Source organism: Macaca nemestrina, chromosome X, assembly GCF_043159975.1.
Source record: "Macaca nemestrina isolate mMacNem1 chromosome X, mMacNem.hap1, whole genome shotgun sequence".
Lineage (NCBI taxonomy): Eukaryota > Metazoa > Chordata > Mammalia > Primates > Cercopithecidae > Macaca > Macaca nemestrina.
This window is the reverse complement of record NC_092145.1, coordinates 50,796,164-50,813,220: the sequence shown is the minus strand read 5'-3', so window position 1 is coordinate 50,813,220 and position 17,057 is coordinate 50,796,164. Positions and strand designations below refer to the sequence as shown.

Sequence of the window (17,057 nt, the reverse complement as noted above, 5' to 3'; positions counted from 1 at the left end):
ATATATGGTTAGCTGGGAAATAAAAAGCCTGTTTTCCTTGTCAAAAGTTAGCCTTCTCCTTTCCAGGTTCCTTTGTTTATTGATGGATTTGAGGTGAGGTGATATGGAACTAGCTGCATTGGTTCATTGTGCTGGTGGCTTCAGACATCAAACTGGAAGTTTTCTGAATTTAAGATATCAGGTAGATCTTTGAGGCCAATTCTGGGAAAAGAGGATCCTACCAAGCACTTAATATCACCGTTACTCTTATATTCTGGGTAAGGCTCTATACCTTTAGGTACAAACTAATTATTAAAAAAAATCTTTATATATAATACTGGGCCTTTAAATGTCATTCAGAGGCTATTCTCACCTTTCTGGGTTTTCTTCCATGTGTTATTTCAGTGATAGCTGTAGTTTCACCCTCATACCTCCCATTGCCATTTTTGTATCTTGAATTTATCACAAGCCCAATGTACCTCAGTGGTGCTTATATTCTGATTATTTTAAAGGACCCTAGTTGAGCCACCATACAGGTAACCAATTTACTGAATTTTTTTTAACTCAATAGGGACAAAAAAGGTAAAAATGATTCCCCCCGCCAATGCCTACTGGTGGTACTTTACAAACTCCTTTCCCTGTTATGGGATGGGGAGACTTAATAACAGCTTGGTTCAATTCCATACCCTTTTCAGTTATTTTTGATTTTGGAAGAGTTTCATTCTAATTGCTTGAGACTCAATACTGTTCATTTAAAAATGAACTCAAAGTTGTGTAAAAATTCTTCATATCACATAAACAACTGTAAGTGCTGATCAGTCTTATGAATAAAACAAGCAAAGAGGTGAGCTAGAGATTGACACAGTTAAGATTGGGTAGTCGAGAAAGGCCTTTTTGTGGGACTGAGACATGTAGGATGTTAAGAAACTGTATGAAGAGTGGACAGTATCTCAGGAGGAAGACAAAGTGCATACGCTATGAGAAAAAAAAAATGCCTTGGCACATCCCAGGAACAGATAAAATGACCATCGTGGCTGGAGCATAGTCAGCAAGGAGGAGAGCTTTGTGAAATAAGATCAAAGAGGGACCTGGGGGCTCCATCTACAGGCCTTTGAAAGTCTAATGACTTGAAATTAGGTAGTGTGATGCCTCCAGCTTAGTTCATTTTACTTAGGATTGTACTGGCAATGCGGGGTGTTTTTTGGTTCAATATGTCCTTTAAAGTAGTTTTTTCCAATTCTATGAAGAAAGTCATTGGTAGCTTGATGGGGATGGTATTGAATCTATAGATTACCTAGGGCAGTATGGCCATTTTCACAGTATTGATTCTTCTTATCTATGAGCATGAATGTTCTTCCATTTGTTTGTATCCTCTTTTATTTCATTGAGCAGTGGTTTGTAGTTCTTGAAGAGGTCCCTCAAATCCCTTGTAAGTTGGATTTCTAGGTATTTTATTCTCTTTGTAGCAATTCTGAATGGGAGTTCACTCATGATTTGGCTCTCCGTTTGTCTGTTATTTGTGTATAGGAATGCTTGTGATTTTTGCACATTGATTTTATATCCTGACACTTTGCTGAAGTTGCTTATCAGCTTAAGGAGATTTTGGGCTGAGATGATGGGGTTTTCTAAATGTACAATCATGTCATCTGCAAACAGGGACAATTTGACTTCCTCTTTTCCGAATTGAATACCCTTTATTTCCTTCTCTTGCCTGATTGCCCTGGCCAGAACTTGCAACACTATGTTGAAAAGAAGTAGTGAGAGAGGGCATCCCTGTCATTGTGCCAGTTTTAAAAGGGAATGCTCCCAGTTTTTGCCCATTCAGTATGATATTGGCTGTGGGTTTGTCATAAATAGTTCTTGTTATTTTGAGATACGTTCCATCAATATCGAATTTATTGAGCGTTTTTAGCATGAAGGGGTGTTGAATTTTGTTGAAGACGTTTTCTGCATCTATTGAGATAATCATGTAGTTTTTGTCTTTGGTTCTGTTTATGTGATGGATTACATTTATTGATTTGCATACGTTGAACCAGCCTTACATCCCAGAGATGAAGCCCACTTGATCATGGTGGATAAACTTTTTGATGTGCTGCTGGATTCGGTTTGCCAGTATTTTATTGAGGATTTTTGCACCAATGTTCATCAAGGATATTGGTCTAAAATTCTCTTTTTTTGTTGTGTCTCTGCCAGGCTTTGGTATCAGGATGATGGCTGGCCTCATAAAATGAATTAGGGAGGATTCCCTCTTTTTTTATTGATTGGAATAGTTTCAGAAGGAATGGTAGCAGCTCCTCTTCGTACCTCTGGTAGAATTCGGCTGTGAATCCATCTGGTCCTGGATTTTTTTTGGTTGGTAGGCTATTAATTATTGCCTCAAATTCAGAGCCTGTTATTGGTCTATTCAGAGATTGAACTTCTTGTTGGTTTAGTCTTGGGAGGGTGTATGTGTCCAGGAATTTATCCATTTTTTCTAGATTTTCTAGTTGATTTGTGTAGAGGTGTTTATAATATTCTCTGATGGTAGTTTGTATTTCTGTGGGGTCGGTGGTGATATCCCCTTTCTCATTTTGTATTGCGTCTATTTAATTATTCTCTCTTTTCTTCTTTATTAATCTTGCTAGCGGTCTATCAATTTTGTTAATCTTTTTGAAAAAAGCCCCTGGATTCACTGATTTTTTAAAGGGATTTTCGTATCTCTATCTCCTTGAGTTCTGCTCTGTTCTTAGTTATTTCTTGCCTTCTGCTAGCTTTTGAATTTGTTTGTTCTTGCTTCTCTAGTTCTTTTAATTGTGATGGTAGGGTGTCGATTTTAGATCTTTCCTTCTTTCTCTTGTGGGCATTTAGTGCTATAAATTTCCCTCTACACACCACTTTAAATGTGTCCCAGAGATTCTGGTACATTGTGTCTTTGTTCTCATTGGTTTCAAAGAACATCTTTATTTCTGCTTTCATTTCGTTATGTACCCAGTAGTCATTCAGGAGCAGGTTGTTCAGTTTCCATGTAGTTGAGTGGTTTTGAGTGAGTTTCTTAATCCTGAGTTCTAATTTGATTGCACTGTGGTCTGAGAGACAGTTTGTTATAATTTCTGTGCTTTTACATTTGCTGAGGAGTGCTTTACTTCCAATTACGTGGTCAATTTTGGAATAAGTGTGATGTGGTGCTGAGAAGAATGTATATTCTGTTGATTTGGGGTGGAGAGTTCTATAGATGTCTATTAGGTCTGCTTGATGCAGAGCTGAGTTCAACTTGAATATCCTTGTTAATTTTCTGTCTCATTGATCTGTCTAATATTGACAGTGGGGTGTTAAAGTCTCCCATTATTATTGTGTGGGAGTCTAAGTCCCTTTTTAGGTCTCTAAGGACTTGCTTTATGAATCTGGGTGCTCCTGTATTGGGTGCATATATATTTAGGATAGTTAGCTCTTCTTGTTGAATTGACCCCTTTACCATTATGTAATGGCCTTCTTTGTCTCTTTTGATCTTTGTTGGTTTAAAGTCTGTTTTATCAGAGACTAGGATTGCAACCCCTGCTTTTTTTTTTTTTTTTTTTTTTTTTTTTTTTTTTTTGCTTTTCATTTGCTTGGTAAATCTTCCTCCATCCCTTTATTTTGAGCCTTTGTGTGTCTCTGCACGTGAGATGGGTCTCTTGAATACAGCACACTGATTGGTCTTGACTCTTTATCCAATTTGCCAGTCTGTGTCATTTAACTGGGACATTTAGCCCATTTACATTTAAGGTTAATATTGTTATGTGTGAATTTGATCCTGTCATTATGATGTTACAAGGTTATAGTAACAAAAACAGCATGGTACTGGTACCAAAACAGAGATATAGACCAATGGAACAGAACAGAGGCCTCAGAAATAACACCACACATCTACAACCATCTGATCTTTGAAAAACCTGACAAAAACAAGAAATGGGGAAAGGATTCCCTATTGAATAAATGGTGCTGGGAAACATGACTAGCCATATGTGGAAAGTTGAAACTGGGTCCCTTCCTTACACCTTATACAAAAATTAATTCAAGATGAGTTAAAGACTTAAATGTTAGACCTAAAACCATAAAAAGCCGAGAGGAAAACCTAAGCAATACCATTCAGGACATAGGCATGGGCAAGGACTTCATGACTAAAACACCAAAAGCCATGGCAACAAAAACCAAAATAGACAAATGGGATCTAATTAAACTAAAGAGCTTCTGCATAGCAAAATAAACTACCATCAGAGTGAAGAGGCAACCTACAGAATGGGAGAAAAGTTTTGCAATCTACCCATCTGACAAAGGGCCAATATCCTTTGGTAGGAGTGTAAACTAGTTCAACCATTGTGGAAGACAGTGTGGTGATTCCTCAAGGATCTAGAACTAGAAATACCATTTGACCCAGCTATCCCATTACTGGGTATATACCCAAAGGTTTATAAATCTTGCTGCTATAAAGACACATGCACACATATGTTTATTGTGGCACTATTCACAATAGCAAAGACTAGGAACCAACCCCAATGTCCACCAATGATAGACTGAATAAAGAAAATGTGGCACATATACACCATCTAATACTATGCAGCCATAAAAAAGGATGAGTTCATGTCCTTTGCAGGAACATGGATGAAGCTAGAAACCAACATTCTGAGCAAACTATCGCAAGGACAGAAAACCAAACACCGCATATTCTCACTCATAGGTGGGAATTGAACAATGAGAAGACTTGGACACAGGGCAGGGAACATCACATACCAGGGCCTGTCGTGGGGTGGGGGACAGGGGGAAGAATAGCCTTAGGAGAAATACCTTCAGTAAATGATGAGTTAATGGATGCAGCAAACCAACATGGCACATGTATACCTACGTAACAAACCTGCACATTGTGCACGTGTACCCTATAACTTATAATAAAAAAATACAAAAAAATGAAAAAGAAAGTCTAATGAAAGGAGTTCAAATTTCACTCTAAATCCAGTGGGAAGCCGCTGAAAAGTTATAAGCAGGGAAACTGACATGGTTTAACTGTGAACATTCATGTTTTCTTCTATTTGCAAAAAATAAAGCCAGAAGTCACCAGATTGTCATTGTTTCTATAATGGAGTTTTGAAAAATGTAAAATTATAGGTGCTGTTTTGTTGAGGCCAAGATCTGTGGTTTAAACTTCATATTCTTTTTTTTTTTTGGAATTTTCAGCTGTCAAGAAAAGTGAAGGATGAAGCCACCATTTCTTTTGGCCCTTGTGGTCTGTTCTGTAGTCAGCACAAATCTGAAGATGGTGTCAAAGAGAAATTCTGGTAAGTTGCTGGCAACTTGCCACTATTTGGTCAAAAATGTATGATTTTGTGAGCATCCAGAGGGCACCCGTGCCTTTAACTATGAATATCTTTAAATAGAAGCACTCGTGTTCCAGTTATGTTGGAAAGTAGCCAAAATAAAAATGATGTTGAAGCCTACCACTGAGAAATTATTAGGAAATCAGTGGAATTTTGTTAAACTTCAATGACCAGTATACTCTCAGTGGACAATGAAATGTTAAGAGCCTACTTAGAGTTGGTTACATTTGCTAGTGAATAAATACCTGGGAGCAAACGTTTACAAATGAGAAGATAAGAAACCTTTAAAAATATACATCCTTTGCCTCCTAATTGAGTGTGGAGCATTGCAATTTAAAGACTTTGATAAATATCTGAGTTTTATTTCCTTATAGTTGTACCCAATTGCTAACAGGCAGAGGTCTGTTCCCTCCAAGTTCAGAATTATTAGCTAATTGCCCGAAGAGGAATTTCTTGAGAAGAAATACCTATTCCTAGAACCTGTTGGTCTGGCAGGCAGCCATGACTGTACTAAGAGATTAGCTGTAACCAGTAGATAGTCCAATCAAAGCTTAATCATTGTTTAATAATACTTGGATATATATGTCTTTCAGTTTTGATTATACATTCTAGCTGTAATTACAAACTTTGCATGAGATTTTAAGAATTGATTTTCTGTCTGTAATCATTCCAGTAAGACATTGAGGAATGTCTTATTATATGGAAACAAAAGATTATGTTGAGGCTTTCTACTGGCTTCTAATTCAGTTATTTCTGAGAATTAAATGTATTTGCTTTACTTTCTCATTAAGTATCAAATCTAGGCAATAAAATGTATGCTTACTTTTCACAGCAATAAATGCAGACTGGGGGGAGGTGCTTGGAGTTTGGTTAATGTTTGTTTCCTGAGGTAAGAATACTTACTAATTGAAATACCTAACAAATAGTGTTGTCTTCAATTGATAGCATATTAATAAATCTTTCCAGAAGTGGGAGATTTATCACAGACTATAAAATAGAGTAACACTGCTGAAGTCCAAAGGATCCTGGAGTGATAAAGATAGGGCAATATATTGTCTTTTTCTCTTCTTATAGAATCAATTCTATATTTAAATTACTTTTGTATGTTGTGACTCTCTTTCAGTTGAATTTGTGTTTAATATTTTACCTATTATCTCTCCAACTCAGCATATCATTCATGGCTGCCTTTCCTTGCTTTACCTTTGAAGTACCATTTTTACTTTCTTTTTTTTTTTTAATTATTATACTTTAAGTTGTAGGGTACATGTGCATAACGTGCAGGTTTGTTACATATGTATACTTGTGCCATGTTGGTGTGCTGCACCCATCAACTCGTCATTTACATCAGGTATAACTCCCAATGCAATCCCTCCCCCCTCCCCGCTCCCCATGATAGGCCCCGGTGTGTGATGTTCCCCTTCCCGAGTCCAAGTGATCTCATTGTTCAGTTCCCACCTATGAGTGAGAACATGCGGTGTTTGGTTTTCTGTTCTTGTGATAGTTTGCTAAGAATGATGGTTTCCAGCTGCATCCATGTCCCTACAAAGGACACAAACTCATCCTTTTTTATGGCTGCATAGTTTACTTTCAATCTTGGTTTAAATTGATGGTTGCTGAAATAAAATGCTTGGAGAGATTTCTTAGTAGCAAACATAACCTGTTGAACCAGATTGCATTTTCCTCACTTGGTCATGTCATAATGTCTGGAGCAGATCCGAAAGGAAAAAAAGAAACAAGGGTTTAAAAAGTAATCTGTACTATGGTAGCTTAATTGAAGTAAAATCCAAACTGAAAAAAAAAATAAGTTGCTGTCAATATATTCTGTCTTATATCTTGGTTTGCTTATTATATAAGAGAAGAGAGGCTGTTAAAGTGTGTGTATACACACACACACACACACACACACACACACACGCACACACATAGCTGGGCTATTACAGGTGGCTCACACTTGTAATCCCAGCATTTGGGAGGCCAAGGTGGGTGGATTGCTTGTGCTCAGGAGTTTGAGACCAGCCTGGGAAACATGGTAAAACCCTATTTCTACAAAAATGTAAAAATTAACCAGGCATTGTGGTGCACACCTGTAGTCCTAGCTAATCAGGAGGCTGAGGTGAGAGGATGGCTTCAGCCTGTGAAGCAGAGGTTGCAGTGAGCTGAGATCATGCCGCTGCACTCCAGCCTGGGAGACAGAACCAGACCCTGTCTTAATATATATATACACACCCATACATATGGAAGGTTATCATTGATGCACAGATGTCATTAAAAGATCAACTTTTTAATGCTTTGCCTCTTTATTTTTGCTTGTTAAGTGTGAGGCTATTTGTGGCTTACTAGGGGTTCTTAGCTTTGTCTTCTTAGTATGGACAAATGGTATCATACCTGCAGTCAGCTTCATTGAAGAAACATTACCCAAAAAGATATTTCACTTAGAGTCAAAGTGTTAGAATGGTTTTAGTCTCTGCTTCCCCATCCCTTTATGCTGCACACCCCCTCCATCCCTGCCAGGACAATAGCAGTTGTAATATTGGAACAAAACTTCTTACAGGTCTATGCAGTTGGAATCATTTGAATGCACAGCTGGTTCTTTTATTTTATGCCTTACTGCTTCTGTTTATGGTGTATATGGAGTAGGCAGAAAAGACTAATAGGTTGGTGTTAGTTTGTGCTTGTCTCTGTGTGTGTGTTTTGTTTGTATGTTTGCTTATTGTTTCATAATGCAACAAAGATAGGGCATGGGATGAATAAAAGACATCCTAAGTTGCTGATGAAAACGCGGATACTTTGGAGCAGTTCTTTTCAACTCTACCCTTCTGTTTAGTCACCCCCATCATAACCTCCTCTCCAGCCCTATACCTCTGTTAATATTATTATTTTATGTAGAAAATGTAATTATTTGCACTTCCATTATTATAGTCCTATTTGAGTTACCTTATCTTTTGAACATTAAAAATGCTTTGGCAAATCTGTAGTACAAATTTTTGCTTCCTGTAGCTTGTGAAGTCGTTTGCTCATTGCTAATCAAGGAGATCCAGGTTTAAGCTCGCGTGGATGTTCTTCATGGAATCACTAATGGATCACCAAAACTCATAACTTTTATTTTTTTCCCTCTTCCCTTCCCTCAAGTCAAGAAATGAAAAACGATTGCACCCTTTATTCATTAACATTTATGACTGTTTAGTGCCAGATGTGAAGCTAATTATAATGATTTCTACACAGTTCATTGTAGACACAAATCCCTTTTACTGAGATCCCTACAACTGCTGTTGCTAATGGCACAAGACAGAGAAAGGACCAAGGGTGGAAAATTTTTCTTCTGCACTTGCCAAACATGGAAAAGAACTTAGTAACAGATGTGAGTTAGGTTTTTGGTTTTGGGGGTTGGTTTTTTGTTTTAATCTCCTCTGGGCACATATTGAAGCAAGCCTGCTTTTTGGTGGTGTACATTTTTTAGAGGCGATAGCACAGGCTATGTTTTCATGTAATGCCCATTCACACTGGGCAAGTTCAACCATCAACCCTGGCTTGGGAAATAGCAAAGATGGCTCTGAGACGGCATCTAGGGTCTGATTGCTTTAGAAGATATTAAGATGCACAGCATTTAATTTTAAGGACTATAGCTGATTATTCAAGTGTAAGTTTTTGTCTTCTTCACATAACACTCCTTCAGTATTCACTTTTTATAAATTTAGGACTGGATAGATAAAAGACATTTGGAAAGCCTACTCAATCAAAAACAAGTTTACTTAAAGGTGTCATTTCTTTATGGCAGGAAATTGGCTAATATCTTGATAGTCAATGGCAGAAATGGCCATTTCTTTTCCCTGTAGTGGACACAGGTACCTAAAACTAATTTTTAATAGGGTGGGTGGGAGAAATTACTCTTCCTCAAGAAGTCACTCAAGACCTCCTGTTTAGCTATTTTTTAACCTGAAAAACGTGTCCCCAGAATATGCACGGACTTTATTATTTGGGACATTAAATCATCCCCTTAACTTTCTTTTGGCTTTTGCTGCTGCTGCTCCTGCATGAAAATGTGAACCATGTTATGCAATTGTTGGCATTCAGTTCTTCCAGCATGGACCTCTGTATCAGAGAAAGCATCAGTCTGATGAACGGATATGTCAATTTTCAACCCAAATTGGGTCATCTTGCAGTCAGTTCATCTGGAGGATGACCTAGCACAACAACTTCTCAGTGTTGGGAGGAAAATTGCAGAGCTACCTGCATATCTCAATCAGCTAGAAAATGTAGTCTCCAGTGGTAAGGGAAATGTGAAGACTTGCTGGCACACAGTGGGTATTTAAAGATGTATTTTGGATGGACTTGAACAGAACCACTCAGTTCCACATAATGAGAGAATGGCTTTATTTGGGGCTTTGGTTTATAAAATTATGATATTTTCTGATTGTTGATGAGGAAATAACAGCTTGTTTTCACTAAAATGCATTTGTTTTAGAATTTCCAGTTAGATAGCTGAGGAAGACCATAAAGGCAAAAGTAGAGGTTATGTGAACTTACATTTCTGGCAAAAGCTAGAAAGGGACTCTTATACCACTTCCAAGTATAAAGAAAAGAACTTCTTTTGTGAAATTTATTGTTATAGAATTAAAAATAAAATGAACCATGCTTTGAACCCTCAGAGGAAGCAATAAAGTGTTTTATTGAAAAATACTGGTTAGAAGTAATGTTGCTCTGTGGATATTCACACTATGCTTTTAGCTGTAGAGTGTAAGAACACTAGAAGTTAGAAAATCAACAATGTGATATTGAGATCTCATCTCCTAAATGTATTCTAATGAGCTAAGATCAAGGAGGAAAATACATCCCTATGATTTGTTCTTTAATTGAAAGGGACAATCTGAGACTTGGTACTTTTATCTCTTTAATTAGGGTGACTTCTCTGGAGGAAACTGGATCTTTGAAGGAAGGGAAAGTGGTACTTGAAGAATTGGTTAGATCATTGGAAGTGACATAGGACAATGTTTGGAGTATAAGACAAAGTTTAGAGCAACTAGATAATAGGCAGGGATGAGAGATATCGGTCAGAAAGAACTTGTGGGCAGAATTGAGCTGAGTGAAACACACTTATTGAATAAGTTGAAGGGGAAATAATTTTGGGGTTCTTATCATTGAATTTTATATGGCCAAATGCATACTTATTGAACTGTTACTGTATGTGCAACATTCCACTAGTCCTGAGGTAGGGCTGATGGGGAGTGAAAATAAATCAAAACTCCCTTGTTTAAAATACTTAATATCATTGGGATCAATGAATGGCTAAGCAAATAATGGTTTTAGGGTTAGGGAGGGTGGAGTGTAGGTCCTGTTCTCTGGCATGTTCCATTCTCTAAAGGTAGGATGTTTCTGGAGTTTTAGCTGGATGCCCAGATGTTAACAAGATATTCCCTAGCACTGTTAATCCTTTAATATCTTCTTCCGTTATCAACTCTATAGTGGTCATTCCCCAGTGATAAGCCTTTGGCAGTCTTTTCCAGGGCATGTTCAGTCCAGTTCTCAATTAGGGATGCATAGAGAACCCCCACAGAGATCTCATGGGCTCCCCTCTGGGAAGCTTTCTCCTTTTACTGGAAGTTCCAGCCATTTTAAATGCTTTGAACTCTGATCTCTGTGACTCCAGCTCAGTGATACTACTGGGCTCTGTTAGGACTCTAACTCACCAAGCCATAGTTGGGGAATTGTGCCCAGTCAGAGAGCTGAGTTGATTGTGGGGCTCACACCATTAGTCTTCCTTTTCTCTGAGATAACAGCTTAACACTGCCTGAATACTATTGCTTTACCCATTTCTTCCACTTTTGTTGTTGCTTACTGTGGGAGAGTTAGTCTAGTTTCAGTTACTTCCAGTTACCTTTGATACCCCATCATTCTTTGGGTGCTTTCTGTCATAAAGAAGTTGTGCTAGGGTCACCTTGGTACTGATTCTTTCTAGTGGAAAATTATATTTAGAAACCTTCTTTTTTCTTTTAAATCGTTATTTCATTGAGATACTTCCAATTCAAATCCAGCATCACAGAGCTCTTCCTTACCTTTCTCCATTCCATATTTGTATTTCCTTTTTCCACAATGAGAGCCCTCATTCTCATCAACATCAATATATTTACTTGTTTTGTCTTATAAGTGATACAAAATAGTGTTAGAGTGTCTACACCAAAACCACTACAAACAACAAACTTACTAAAGTACAAGATATTTTATAATTCTTTTTGTCTTTAGAATTCATCCCACTAAAGTTGTACAGTCAGAGTGATATGTTCAAAAGTTGCTTGAATTAATTTCTTTTTCTCTGTGGTCATGTTATTCATTCAATATATAAGTAAGTTAATTTGTGTTTCTATATAATTTGCTTTTATACCCTTTTGGATTAAATTTTATTTTTGAATACATAAAATGTTTATATCATTGGAAATTCAAAATTATAGAAAAAATAATAAATCCAAGAAGTCTCACTCCCATACCTATCCCTTCTACCTGGTCTCACACATGTCCTAGTTGTAATTAATTCTTTTAGTTTCTGGTATTTCCTTTCTTTTGCTTTTTTGCACAAATGTGTATATTTTTAGTTCCACTTGTTTCATACTAGCAAAAAATAATTACTTAATTTTTTGGTTCTTGATTTTTTTCACTAGTGTATCTTGGAAGTCAATGAGTTTTGGATTCTGTTAATATTTTTTTCTTATTACAAATTGTGTATCATGTTTAATGAAAGTTAAAATAATATTGAAGTAGAAAACTCTCTTGTTAATATCCCTGAAGTTAACTCATAATTAATTTTTTAATAGAGTCTTCCAGATAGTTTCTTTGGATATTTATGTATATAGCTGATTTATGTATCCTAAATTATATGCATTTTTCAAACTTGAAATCATACTGTACATACTATTCTCCAACCTGACGTTACTTCACATGATATTTATATCTATAACTTCTAATTCTTGACACTATATATCTAAATCATATTTTTAAGTACTGTGAAATATTCCATTGTGTGGACTTATGATAAAATTAAACCAGTGCTCTATTTATGGAAATTAGAGTTTTATCCCTAGGTTTTGCTATTGCAAAACAATGCTGTGAGAAGCACCCTATTACACAGATCTTAGTACACTAGAAGAGCAAACATTTTTGTAGGCTAGATTCCTGGAAGTGGAAATGTTGGATAAAGTTTTTATTTAAATTTTTAATTGATACTGACAAATTGTCCACCAATGTCACTGTGCCAATTTTGCCAATCTACATCCAAATGAAAAACATTTCATTGTTTACTAAAATCCCCAGGTTGGCCACTATGAGTATGTTCTTTGGATTCAAATAACCTTAGAAGTGTGTGTGTGTGTGTGTGTGTGTCTGAGAGGTAGAGAGAGAGAGAGAGAGAGAGAGAAAGAGAGATCAGCAGCAAAGCAATCCATACGTGAAAATCTCTGCCTATTCCATTAAGTTTGGCAACAAAGAATGGCAGAGAAGAGAATGTGAGTTAACAACTAAGTTCATTATTATTTTGGTTGTTTTACAACATCAACATCTGATATGTTTGAAATATTAAAGTTCTTTATGACACTGGTTCGCTTTAAGTGAAAAGGTGTAGATAATTAAGCTAATTATTTAATGAAAGCTGGAAAGTCTGAAAACAATTCCATGTGGGGATTTCATCCAGCTCTGTAGCATCATCCAAATACAGAAGTCACCAAGGTTGGTATCATGTTGGATTTGTTATTGTTCATAAGGTTAAAGGATGAGAGAGAAGGAAGAATAATTGAGCCTTCTATTAATTTTGATGTTGGGATTTATCCCATCCATAAGAACAGCCAAGAACTGCAGTGAATGAGCTCCTTTCTACTCTGTTGTTTTGGAATGAAAAGATATTTTATCTGCCAGAGTGGAGACATGCTTTGAATGTCTGTTATTTCTGCTAGGTGAATTTCTATCATAACCCCACTCATGTAGGCACATCAGTCTAAAGTGCATCCCTTGTGGCTTTGCTGACTTCTACAGGTGTAATTTGCCCTAAACGAAATATGTGCTCTGCAAAAGCACGGCCTTAATGCCTATTGTAGTTTGGTCCCTGGAGAAAGCTAGCACCCAGAGATTTCTTAGAATATGCATGACATTCCTAGTCTATGAGAGGGACACTGAATATGCAGTTTTAAACTTCCGTTCATATTCCTATTCTTTTCCTGTTTTTGCTTCCATATATTTATTTGAGACTGTCATAGAGAAGCATGACATTTTGTGAGGCTCGCACCAGGACTATTTTCTAAAAGAAATGCTTTGACATTCGATGACCTTCCCCCAGGCTAAGAAGAGTCAGGCCCTGCCTCTCTCTGTGGGTGTGAGTTATGAGAGCTGTATTGTAAGTGTGCTCTCCCTAAATGGTTACAGACAAGAAACACATGGTTTTAAGAGGCATCCATTAAACCCTTAAGATGAATGGCATGTATTTGGCATCTCTATTTTGTGGAGAAACAAGACAGTGGTTTCCTAAAATGAAATTCTGCCAAGGATTGCCTTAGAAATAGGGCATTTATTAATTCTCCAAACATGCAAGCAAACTAAATGCAAGCAAGCAAAATAAAATGTCTTATGATGGGTCCCTCTGAGTGATTCAGAAATTGACCAGACATGCTTTTTGTCCCCCAAGAAACAAGTAAATCATAGGGGGAAGGTAGAAAGTAACATGCATTGAGTGCTCCTATATGCCAGGCACTTTACATACATTGCCTCCTAATACAAAGACATTGAAGTAGGTAGATCCTACTCTTGTTCTCCACATAGGGAAACTGAGGCTTAGAGTAGCTCAATAATTTGACCACTCTCTTAGATAGCTAGTAATTGGCAAAGCCAGGATTTAAACCCAGATTCATCTGACCCCAGAGTCCTGCTCTTAAACACTTGTCCATGTTGTGCCTTTGTGTGGATATCATTAGCCTCATTTTAAAGATGAGAAAACTGAAGCTCAGGGAGGGTGAGTTTATCTGAGGTCCCCAACCATTGAGTGGAAAATTTAGGTTTCAGATGATCAACTGATTCCAAAGTTTATGCTCTTTCCACAACACCATGGATATGTCTTATTTACAACTCTTATAAAATGCATAATATAATAAGAGTCATATAAGAGGCATGGATATAGTTCATATCAAGGAGATATTATTTTCAGCTGGGTGTGAGGGTGATTAGGGAAGGCTTCATGGGATGGGCATCATTGGACATTGACTGTGAAGACTGGACTGGGCAGCCTGGATTGGGAATAGTGACGGGGGATGGTATTCTGAGCAGAGGTTATAATAAGAGCAAATATGTGGATGCATAAAGTGCAGGATATTGTTGAATATCAAGTGTCCCAGAGGACAGTATAAGATTCAACTAGTTAGGAAACATATTTGTTGAGAAACAAGTAGCTAGACAGATGGTGTTTTGAATACCTCCACAATTTTAAAATTATAGGATATATATTGAATCCAGAAAGGAAATGTTGGTTAAGGCGCTTTAGATTGGAAGACAGGGGGCAAGGTTGCTGAGACATTCTAGTTCTGCGCTATTGTTTCTGTTCACATGCTTTACATTTGCTATAATAGGAAGGTTCAATCAAAGCTTTGTTTTCAATTATAAAAATGTTTTGAATAAAAAAAAACCAAAGTAAGGCATTACCCTTAATTAAAAATCAGAATAAAGCTTATTTGTATCTTCAGCTTCAGAGAATTAATGATTTTTTTTTTTTTTTTTTCTTTACAGTAAAGGAACTTGTTTCTGGTCTTAACACTACCAGCAGGTGGCACTGTAATACATTCCTTCTGTAGCTGTGAAGTAGCATTTTACCATCCCATGGCTGTCTTCAGAGTCTGAAATTAGAAGGAATAAAAGCTTTATAGTCACCATAGTGTGATTGGTCTAATCTTTGAACACATGTACTAAGCATCGCCCCCACAACCACGATTCTTTAGTTTTTGAGAGCTATTCTGCTTAGGTTCTCACTGAACTACCTCTGAATCTTTTCATTTTTTTCCCCAAGAAGGTGACTGTGAGGCATAGCTCTCGTTACTTTTCAAGCAGTTTTCAAAGTTAGGTATTCAAAAGCCAAAGGCAGGAGAAGTTATGAGACTGGCAAATTTTACCTTTGGCACTCCCCCTTGCTACTTTGCTTTTAATACCTTTGTTTCTTGTGCATTTGGCCCTCCCCAAGGCTAAAAAGAATTCAAAAGATTCAGTTTTCTTGACCTTTACTCAGAACTTTCCTATTCTTTGATAGGTGACAGCTAGTTTAATCTTTTAACCAATTCAGACTGGTACCCTGAGACACTACTGAGCATTCAGTGTTATTGGACACACTTCTTCCTTTTTGACACTCTCCTCTTCTGCTCTAGTGACATCATTTTATCCTGGTTTTGTCTGTGTCTTTCTGGCCATTTTTTTCCCAGTCTCCATCATTATCTCATTTTCCTCTGCCTGTCCCTTAAAAGTTGCTTTTCTCCAGCATTTTCTCCTTGTTACTCTTTTAACAAACCACTCCGTACTTTCCCAAAGTTTCTACTCCCTTGGTATTAACTATCTACCCTCTTGGTGCTTCTCAGCAGTGTCTGCGTATTAGAACCACCTAGGGAGCTTTTAAACCATATTCTTGTGCAAGTACCACCCCCAAAGTTACTGATTTATTTGGGCTGGGGCCTCGGAATCTGTAGGTTTTTTGTTCATCTATTTGTTTTAACTCCAAGGTGATTCTAATGTGCAGCCAGGGATGAGAACCCCTGACCTACTGAGGTTTCTAGCAATCCAGTTTTTATGTCTTCTCTGAGTTACATGCATTATTTTCCTCCTAGACATCTTCCCTTGGCTGTCCCACAGACACTTTGAACTTCAAAACTCAATTTTTAATCTATTTAAATTCCACCTTTCATGTGTACCCCATCTTGGTTAAAATTACATTATCATTCTGTTTGGGCCAAAATATACAGTGTGACTCTCAAATATACCATAAGTTTCTATATTCAGTGATCACCAAGTTCTGCAATTTGAATTCTCAAATATCTTCTAAACTATCTGTATTAGCCAGAGCTTTCCAGAGGGAAAGAACTAATAGAATACATGTATATATGAAAGGGAGTCTATTAAGGAGAATTGACTCACATGATCACAAAGTGAAGTCCCATGATAGCCATCTGCAAGCTGAGGAGGAAATCAGTAGTGGCTCAGTCCAAATCCAAATGCCTCAAAAGCAAGAAAGCCAATGGTGCAGCCTTCAGTCTGTGGCTGAAGGCCTGAGAGCCTCCAGCAAATCACTGGCGTAAGTCCGAGAGTGCAAAGTCCAAAGAACCTGGAGTCTGACGTCCAAGGGTGGGAAGCATCCAGCATGGGAAAAAGATGAAAGCCAGAAGACTCAGCAAGCCAGCTTATCCCACTTTCTTCCACCTGCTTTGTTCTAGCCGTGCTGGCAGTTGATTGTATGGTGCCCACTCATACTGAGGGTGGATCTGCCTCTCAGGTCCACTGACTCAAATGTTATCTCCTCTGGTAACACCCTCAAAGACACACCCAGAAACAATACTTTATCAGCCATCTAGGCATCCTTCAATCCAATCAAGTTGACACCTAATATTAACCATCACACCACTCCAGTCATGTTTTTTTAAACAAATTTTGACTTTTATTTTAGATTCAGGGGTATACATATGCAGGTATGTTACCTGGGTATATTGTGTGATGCTGAGGTTTGTGGTATAAATGGTCCTGTCACCCAGG

At 37.4% G+C, this 17,057-nt stretch overlaps 1 protein-coding gene across 1 annotated transcript in view; it reads left to right on the top strand.

Moving 5' to 3' along the window:
- The window catches only part of LOC105499700 (interleukin 1 receptor accessory protein like 2), a 1,280,649-nt gene that overhangs the window by 84,660 nt on the left and 1,178,932 nt on the right, over positions 1–17,057 (top strand). The window contains exon 3 of the mRNA XM_011772467.3: positions 5,167–5,267. Within this exon, the coding sequence (XP_011770769.1) occupies positions 5,186–5,267 (82 nt within the window). The 5' untranslated portion in view covers positions 5,167–5,185. The remainder of the gene's footprint in view (positions 1–5,166; positions 5,268–17,057) is intronic.